Source organism: Lagopus muta, chromosome 2 (genome assembly GCF_023343835.1).
Source record: "Lagopus muta isolate bLagMut1 chromosome 2, bLagMut1 primary, whole genome shotgun sequence".
Lineage (NCBI taxonomy): Eukaryota > Metazoa > Chordata > Aves > Galliformes > Phasianidae > Lagopus > Lagopus muta.
In genome coordinates, this window is record NC_064434.1 from 36820014 (window position 1) to 36830347 (window position 10334).

The following is a 10334-nucleotide window of genomic DNA, read 5'->3' on the forward strand; positions in this document are numbered from 1 at the left end:
GACTGTATGGGCTTATCTCACAAGGGCCTCACAGAGTCAGCTCAGCACCCAAGTATCAATGGCCTTAGCTGCAGATACGGACAAGGATTTCAGTGTGTTATATTGCAATCTCCCTTACACCTTGTCATTTCTATCTTTCACACATTTTGCTTGTTTCATATCTGTGTAAAATTTCAGCTTCTCAGGCAGATACCAGCTGCTACTAGATTATGGATGACACCTTAACCCTGACTCCACCAAAGTCAGTGTAAGTATTTTCATGGATTTTCTCAGGATCTGAATCAAGGCTGTGAGGAGCAAAGGTCATTCTAGACCATATTCTGTAATAATCCCAGTCATTTCTTTTGGCATACTTTTGGCTATGAAGCAAGCTCAAAATCAAATTCCTGCTTGCCAGACCCAAACAGCTGGACACAAGCCATTGCTAACTTACCTGCAGAGCACAGCAAAAGCCAGTAACATTACTTTACTAGGATTGGAGAATGAATAGATAATTTTCTTTGCTTCTGCCTGCAAGTCTTTGTCCGTTTAGTCATCTACTCATTACTCAAGATTATTTGACAATATCCAGAAGGAAAGGATGGTGTGAGTCTCAAAGTTCTCAGTGTTTCTCTATAGCCATGTGAATAGCAACTTGTGGTTTTAAAACTGTCACCTCAGATGGGTGGAGTGAATCACTCTCTAATGACCCCTGCCTTTCCGCATTTATTATACTGCTTATATAATAATTTAGACTAGACACACAGATTCTCTTTCGCAGCATTTTTTTCTTCAAAAGATCTGTTTCACAGATAAAGCAGTAGATCTGTGAATGCGTACTGTACAAGACTAAAAGTATATTTAGACATGAAATATATAATGCATAAACATAGATGCACGTATATATATAAGTATATATGGACAATTTTAAATACATATACATATACACACACATTACACTCATACCCCTATGTCTATATATGCGTTTGATTATGTTTTTCAGATGATTGTTCTATAGTCAATCAATCATTCTGTTTCTCTAAATCTTGGGAAGTTTCCTATGCACTCCTCTTTGTAGCCCCAAAAATATTTAATCAAGAAATTATCAAGAAAATTTGAGAAAGCAATGTGGTCTATCTGAATTTGCTTTCATTTTCATTTTCAAAAAACTGCCAGTAGATTCATTTTGATGACACCTTTGTTTTTAAACAGTCATAATAAGATCTCAAAGTTCATCTCTTGTTAAGGAAATTTTCATGGCAGCGGAAGAAACAGCTCATTAGTAGAATGACAAACAGGGACAGTAAGTGCAGTGTAAAATAGCAGTCAAGCTTACTCTCAAATTAGTGTTAATTTCGTACCAGAGAAAATGAGTCAATTGAAAGTGATTTTATGCAGTAGTTTTTCATTTTCAGCTTTGTATTTGAATTAGATTTGAATCTGACAAGCCAACAAGTTGCTGAGATACTTAAATTTTCTTGCAAATGAATTAAAGTCGGGAGTGTTGTATCTTTTTTTTTTTTTCAGCTTGCATTTTTCCACCAAATAAATAGTAACCCCAAATGAGATTGTTATCATTACCAATAATTGTGAACAATAATATTGTTAATACTAATTAGCAAAAATACTGCTACGCTGAGAAAAAAAACCAAAAACACAGGCATGGCTAAAAATACAAGCAAAGTTCTTGTTAGGAACCTGATCAGACAAGCTTAATTATGACCCCCAGATAAAGGGATTGCTATTAAGCTATTAAATTATCACAGATAAGAAAGACTCTGAGTCACTGTCTGATGATAAATCTCAGCTAACAACAGCAAGGAAATCAGAGCTTGAACTGCTAATCCCTGTGAGGTTTGTGTTGAGCACCAGTTCCCGCACTGTTTTGCATCTATTTTTATTGCACTCAGAACCCACAAATGGCCTCTTCTTATCTGCAGCCCTTGATAATTTATTCCTATTGGTGTGTCACCTCACTGCAGAGGCTGTTATCAAGAAAGAAGAGGTTTAGGAAATCTGATCCCTTGAAATGCTAATCCCCTGGAGATTACTACAGATAAACAAGCTTTCCACCACAATTTGCTTTTGTTTATTGGTCGCAGAGATTAGCACTTTATGATTGCTGTTCTCAAACAGCTGTTTAGTTTGAGGGAAGAAATAATCACAGAACATTTGAAGCTGTCCCAAGTCTAGCAATCAAAAGGCAAGATAGTCACTTTAGTTTATATGTCATCTCTTAAAAAGATTTGTAAATATTTCAACTATCATTACAAGCTGATCTTAAATGCTTCATTCCTTAGCCCCAGTCCAGAAAACCATTGACCTTTCCACGTACTTTTAATCATCTGAATGATCGCAATAAATATAATGAGATATTCTTGTTGTTATAACATAAATGAGCTTAAATGCTTTGCTGCATCAGACCCCAGCATTGACATGATCTTGGTTTTACTCAACTGTGATGGGTATTTTTTATGCTGAGCTGATTACTGTTGAGAAAAAAAATGTATGTCTTCAATTTTTGTTATCAAAGATATTTTCTATCTTAATGCTCCTGAAGTGATAAGAAATCTTATCTTTGAATTCGATGCGTTATTGGCTGGTAGTTGTGTCTTACTTGTTAGTGCTACAGAATACTCTTAAATGAATAAATAGAGATGTACCTATTAGCGTTGCATAATGAAAACTTGAACTGTAGGCACATTATGCTACTGAAAATGGGTGATCAAGCTCACCGTTGCTAAGAGTTTCCAATTTCCTTTTTATTTTTGTACTCAGGTTCAACGGTTAGGCTGGATGAGATCACACCGAGTGACATGACTGATTGCTAATTAGCCAAGATTTCTGGTGGTAGCTGTTGGTGGCAGCTATTGAGATACAGTACTATGTGTCAGAGAGATAAGGGGAAGTAGGAAATTAACCTGACCTTGAGATTTCATTGCATTTGATGTCACTAAGAGCGCCGGATATTTTTAATCCTTGTTACATTCTCCTTCTCAAATCCATTCCTACTAGAAATCATGATAAAAATAATAATAATATGAATTTCAGAAATTCTCTGTTTTCTCTCTTGAGTAAAAAAATGTGCAGGAGGACAAAATTAGGGTAGAAGGGATGGGGAAAGTAGTATCCTCTATTTTAAAAGAAGACACAGGGTTAATTTTATTATAGTAAGGAATGAATTAATATATAATTTTGATTTTATTTTCCTAAGTCTCTTGGAAGTACTATGCATTTTGGATGAATGCTGTGCGTACATATATGCATGAATAAGTGTAGGTGAATACATTAGAAATCACTATAGAATGAATTTTTTTTTTTAAAGTGTGTTCTGTACACTTTTTTTACAGAACTGCTGGAAAATCATTGAAAATATTAATAATTTACAGTAAGAAAATTGCAGTTTTAACTAAAAAAATAAAAAAATAAAAATGCTAGATCCATGTACCAGGATAAAATTTTGAAAAGTTGTTATTGTTGGAAATTGTTGGTTATTATTGGAAATAGATATTTTAATAGTGGAATGCAGCAGGGGCTGAAAAATTCCAGTTCAAATTACCGTTAGCTATGGCTGTTAGTATGGCATCTTCTTTTAAAGTTTCACACTTTATTTAGATTAAATATTTAGAGACCAAAATAAATAAATACATAAATATTTATGTAAACAAAACTCAAAACAGAATGTCTCAATTTCTTTTCCTTGATACTCCACCTTTGATGAGAATTTCTGCCCACTGGTTAGAAGTTCATTTTTAATACTAAATCAGAGGAGAATCTTCCTCAGGAAAGTGTAGAGGTACACCACAAGCATAACTGTATGTGTATTTGTAAGAAAAAGGGAGCTTTAACATACACTAAAATGAATCAAGGTCCTTAATATGAAAGAAAGAGCACTGGCCTAGGTTGCTCCTTTTAGCCTAAATATTTCTTTTCTATAATACCTCAGTTTGTAATAAGCTGAGAATTCTTGAGTTTCAGAGGTTCGGAAGAATCAATGCTTAAAAAAAAAATGGATCCCTGTAAAAGGGGAGTTCAAGGTGAGTTCCCAAACTTTTGGAAACCTTGATACAAAAAGTATACTACATGAAATGTTTTGCCTTTACAGAATGATGAATCTTTTTTTATTTTTTTCTTTAATGAATCAATCAATTCTTACTTCCTGTATTCTATGAGTTTGGATTAAAACAGAGGATTAAACTGAGTCTGTCTCCCAATAATATATTTTATATTTAGATTTTAAGTTAAAATATACAGAAGTCTTAAATGAACCTGAGGCCAACAACCTGTGAAGAAATGCAAGAAGTCCATCTGAAGGCAAAACAAAGGCTTGAGACTGTAGATAGTAGGATTCTTTGATCCTAGTCTACATAAAAAGAAATGAGCCAGAATGTGCTGGTGATACGGGCAGGGAACAAGGAGTGTGTTTTCCGAATGGGCTTTGTGCAAACACGCAATGGTAGAACTAGTTAAAAGAAAAATAAAACTGATCACCTCAAAGTTTGAGTTCTACTTTGAGTTCCTTTATCAAGTCTAAAACAGCAGATTTTCTATCAGTTCTTTAGTTTGTATTCCTGAACATAATGCATCTTCCAGAAATATTTTATTGTTATTTATCATCAGTGCATAATAATCCATTTTCTTGATAATCTGGCATTGATATGTACTAAGAGCTGCACTTACCCATTACATCCTGGGAAAGATTAGCTAACCTGGGTTTTATTATGACTTTTCCTTTAATCCCAGATTTCTGTTCAGTCATTTATTTTATTGCTTCCTGCCACTGTTACACGATTAATATCTGTCATTTAAAAAGTGGAACCCATTAAAGTCATAGCAGCTATGAAACAAAAAATGCAGAAGCAGGGAGACTGGGCCAACATATAGGACATAAAGTAAGAACATAATTATAAATGTGGGAACAAGGCTGATGTAGGATTTTAGATATAGATAAAACAGTCATTTCAGGTTTTGTTCATTTGTAAAATACTACATGGCAGTTTAATCTGCTAGTTTATGGAGCCTCTTATTTTTTGGCTTACTAGTTCCCAAAGTTCTACTGATTCAAAGAGAAGACTTACAGGCATCTATAATGGAGGAGATGGACATTTATATCACTTTCTCTAGGAATATAAAATATCTCTTCTGACAACTTGTCCTCTTTTGTCATTCTCCATTCAAGCATAGCCATAGCTTTTGAAATAATTACTTTTGTGACTACAGAAAATTAAGCCCAGTGCTACACATTTCTGTATTTTTTAATATTAGCAAAGGAAGAGGTTGCTAAAATCAAATAAATAAGTTAAATCTTCATACCTCCTATGAAATATCTAGGATACGAATCAGCTTGAGAAACACTAAATTCAATCACCACCCACATATTTTCCCCCACTATATAAGATTTCTGTATGATATGAACACTAATAACTCGCAGGGTCTACTCTCCCGTCTAGAGTAATGTACTCCCAGTATTCATGTAAGGTAAAAAACATAGCTGTGCTGTAGACACAGCATTGTTTTTGGATAACTGTTATGATGACATTTCAATAAAGTCAAGATGTGAAACAAACAGAAAAGATTTCACTTTACACAATTAGTTTTAACACATTTACTAAGCCAGGGTTCAGAACCTCACTGCTTTCACTTACGTTTTAACACAGACTCCAGCTTAGACTTGCAATGGAACAGAAATGGCTAAATGCAACTTTGGGTGTTCACACAGATGGTCTACATAGTTCTACATAGCCAAAGTCCACTCAGTTGTTGACTAGTCCTGAAAGTTCATTATTTACTGGTACAGAAAGAGAGGGACTGATACCTTGGTGCAGTAGGTTGAGCATAGACATAACACGCTAGAGTTCATTGCAAGGGAAAGTGCCATTAACCCATAAGCAAGAGGAATAGCGACAGTGAGAGAGAAGCTACGAGTCACATCTTGCAAAACCATACTTAGTACTATGAGTATTGGAAAATATACCTAAATCACTGCATCTTTCCCTTATTTTATTTTCCCTGTCTGGCTATTTCCATAGTTTGCTTGGACTGTTCCCTGCTCAGTATGTCAGAGTTGGTGGATTTTGTTGCTAAATATCCAGCTGTACTCTTTCATTGGAGAGAGAGATAAACCCCATCTGAATTTACAATTTCTGAGATGAGGCAGGGCATTTAAGATGCTAAAGGCTATTCCTAAATGCATTTCATGGATTACCCTTCGTAATTTTTCACTTTAAGGATTGTAAAACCACTCTGTCATAATCAGTAGGCATTAAGAAGATCTAAATTATACTTTTAAGGTTTCCAATTAATAAACACAAATGAAAATAGCTTTAAGGTGTTCTCCCTCCTGCCTCCCCCCTTAAAAAATAGCATGTGCAAAGCTTCCTGGGTTATGAGGCATCGATTAAACAAAGGATTTAAACAAAAGTATTTTTATTAGTAGTAAAGGGAAATATGATATCTAAGAACTGTCAGATGAGAAACTTTGATACAAAATGATTTTAAAAAGTTAAATCAGAAGCTGCCTGTAAGGAATTTCAAAATGATTTAACAGTTTGGAATGCCATTGGCAATAAAGTGGTGATGAAATTTGATAAATCACAAAGAAACATACAAGGGAAAAAATAAGTCCAATTACACATAGGTAGACAGGGACTACAATTCACTATTGCTTGAGAAGAAAAAAACCATAAACTGATATTAGACAGCTCTCTGAAAACTTCATGTCAAGCACTCATCAACAAGTAAAAATGTGAAACAAAATATTTGGATGATTAAGAAAGAAGCTGTAAACAAAATAGAAAACATATATATATATATATATAATCTCACCGTATAAATACACTGTTTTGCTATATCACTGTATAAATACATCATACACTCTTATGTTGAATAATTCATGCAGCCCTGGTCATTCTATTTCTGAAGAAAGGTCAAAACAGAGAGGGAAAGAGAGACATGAAGAGAAAATAAATTCACCAGATCTAGGACAAATTCAGACTATGAAGTGTAGTGCAGCACCTGATTTGGGAAGCATTTGAACTGTACACACTGGGTAGGAGAGCCCTGAAGGTGCTTGGAAGTTTACATATGAAAACATTATAATCAGAGGACAGTGGATGACTCCCTGTGCTTGCCAGGTACAGGCCTGCATGGACCTTGGGGTTGAGTTACTGCAGGTACTCTTACTTTATGCAGAACTAAGTATCTTCTTGGAGAAGGTGACAGATAACAACAGGAAAGATTTGCAAGAAAAGTATAGGCATGGTTAAAAAAAATGTGCAGTCAAAATAACCATGCTCCCTTTCTCAATATACATTGTAATCTTATTTTTTTTTTCTTTATTTTTTTTTTCCCCAGCCTTTTTCCTGCAAGAAAAGTTCCATGTGACTACTGAAATAGCTCATACTGAATCCTTTACTAAATCTTGCATCCAGCTCAGTGTGTGAAGTCAGAAGAGACATTTTTCAGAGATTAGGTTACACTTTGCAATTGAAATGATGGAGGGGGGAGTGGGGCGAGGAGGGGAAGGTAGGTTTTTGGTTTTTGTTTTTTTCCTTTTTGTCTTTTTAGTAGCATAGGATAGGAAGATGTCACACAGTAGAGTCTTCTTTCAATGCCAGCTGTTAACTTACACATACTTTCCCTATCTGCTACCATGCCAGAAGGTAGGGAGAATTATACTAAATCCAGAGCTTGGTGAAATATAATTTATATAAATATTCACTATATTTTGATATTGCTTTATGCTGAGTCTATATTGCAAAAAGTTATTGCAACTATGCTTTTGTAGGAAATAAGTAAAAATTAAATGTAAATTTTTTTAATTATGGGGAGATAATATGACACTGCTTTGCAATTGTTTATTTCAGTGGCATGTGGAATTTTATAAACTTTGAATCACATTTGATTCCAAGAGAGAGGAATGTATGTGGGATTGATTTTGAAAGCTGACTCAATGGGTATCTGATTTAAATCTAATATTACTGCAATAATGGTGGAGAGAAATAACTGAGTTGGGCATGATTCTTCAAGCACTGCTAGGCATTGTTAACTCTCTGCATGGGTTATGTTCTTTAATAGCTGAAATCTCTACATTAACAGAGTAGGTTTTGTAAAACTCATTGCTGAAATGATACCCTGAGGTGACAAGAGTTCAGTTAACTTAAGCAAAGTTCAAACTGAATACAATAAGAAAAAAAAGTAATTGGCAATTTCTGCTGAGAATCCAGTAAGCCACCATTTACCAAAATCTTCAAGCAAATTCTGGGCAAACCCAACCAGTTAATGATTATTAGTAACATTTCAGTTATGATTTTGTATTTCATCTCCTAAACAAATTATTTGAATTCTATCTAGAGTCACCAGGATAGTCTTAAATGAGGCTGTTGTCTCCGCCAGGTAATACTTAAACCACTACTAGAAGAGACTAAATCCATTTATTGATAAGGTGTCACAACTACCAAAATATCCAGTGTGTCTTCTAAAGCCTATTAAAAATATAAAAAACACAAGTAGTAATTATCTATAGTACCCTAAACATGAACACTTTGAAGTCAGAAGTACCAAGCAAAAAGTGTCTATATATATCAAAGTAATAGATTATTCCATTACCTTGAGTAATCTCTCAACTATGACACCATTACATCTGCCACACTATAACTACGTCTAAAAACAGTTTAATTGGTTACAGAAACATGAGGCTTTCCAGTATGCTTTCTGATAAACTTTCCCAGACAAAATGGAAGAGCTGTGATGAGAGCTTAAATGGAGACATACTCTGTAGTGAAAAAACAAAAACAAAGTTACTTCCTGTAAACAGATCTAGTTAATAATTCCTAAAGAAGCTGGCAATATCTCATATCTCTGGGAGACATAGAAACTGGTTTTGCTCTTTCCAACCTACTCAGTAGAGATGTCTGACCACAGAAGCAGAGGAGAAGGAGGTGAGGAAGGGATTAGACTGGCCACTTTAAAGCTTTCTTATTAATGAAGGGTAGTTTAAAATGTCTGACAGTCTCAAAATGCCGACTTTTCGGTTTACTTCTAAAAAGTGTCACTTTTTTTAAGGGAAAAAATGTCAAATCAGCATAACTAAAATAATTCCCAGTGTTTTCATGGAAAATTTAGGGTGTTTTTTTTTTTTTGTTTGTTTGTTTGTTTTTGTTTTTTTTTTTTCCAATGAAAAATTGCCCCCTCCCCTATCTTTTATTTTTATTTTTTTATTTTTATTTTTATTTTTTTGATACTGAAACAATTATTTTCAGCTTTAGAAGAAACTACTCCAATGCTTTTCTTCCATGTTTATTTTAATGTAAACGTTATGATTTCTGCTTCTTTCTGATCTAGTGTGAAATGACATTTCAGAATGTCCTAGATTACTTATTCAAATTCTGTTTCTCAACAGGACCTATTTGTAAGTAGTGGCAAAGACTTCCATTGATTTGTCTGCACAAGGAAGGCTAAAGGATACTTTCTGCCACTTGCATCATCAGTAGAAGTAAATCTGTATCATCCCAGCCTTAAGCTTCTTCCCAAGTAGGATTTAAAAAATCTTTGATTTAGCTGCTTCTCCTTCTCCTTTGCTCTTTCATATACATATTTTCTGTATAAGAGGGGAGCTAAAAAGAAGATGGGGAAGCAGGGTTATAATAGTCTGAGGAGCTTCCAGAGCAGGCTTCCAGGGCAGCTTTGCTGGCTCTTCTCTCCCTAGCAGCATCGCCATGTCCTGCTTCGCCTTCCTCCTGAAATCATCATGCTCTTCAGATGTGGTCTTTCATTGTTGGCATTAGTCATAATCCTCAGTTTGTCAGGTGTGTGTTCTGGCCTCTCCCATACACCTCTGTTTACTCTTCCTCCTGTTGCCAGTCTGTTCCTCCCTTCTTCTCCATTCCTTTCCATGCTTCTTTTCTACATTTCCATCCTCTAATCCCAACTACAGTCCTTATGTGGTTTAAAAAAATGCCTCATAGCGTTCACTGTGCCTCCAAACCAATCTCATGATCTTATGGTTATATCTCTTGTTTTGCTTCCCCTTTCTGCTTCCTTTGTCTCCTGCCATTATGTCATTTCTATTCAGGCAGTCATCTCTTCTGGAAAGGGATTTTTCTTGTTCTCTGTTTTGCAAAGCACCTGGCATGTTTTTGATTCTGTCAAACAAATAATAACAACAGATATGAAATTGGCAGTGCAGCAGTATTCTGATAGAAGGAAGTAATAGAGGCAAATTATACTATCATTGTCATTGCCATGTATACACCACTACTTGACAGAAAAAAACTTGTTCACTCACTAAGTAAACATCAGTAAACCCAAAGATTCCCAAGCAGGTATCTCTAATGTGAAGAAAATGTAGTTGTGCT

General features: G+C 34.9%; 1 protein-coding gene across 4 annotated transcripts in view; it reads right to left on the reverse strand.

Annotated features, from left to right (window-relative positions):
• Positions 1–1452: 1452 nt before the first annotated feature.
• The window catches only part of EPHA7 (EPH receptor A7), a 161147-nt gene continuing 152265 nt past the window's right edge, over positions 1453–10334 (reverse strand). For all 4 annotated transcript variants that reach the window (XM_048935312.1, XM_048935307.1, XM_048935310.1 and 1 more), the window contains one exon: positions 1453–10121. In XM_048935312.1, coding sequence (XP_048791269.1) covers positions 9926–10121 — 196 coding nt within the window. In that variant the 3' untranslated portion in view covers positions 1453–9925. The remainder of the gene's footprint in view (positions 10122–10334) is intronic.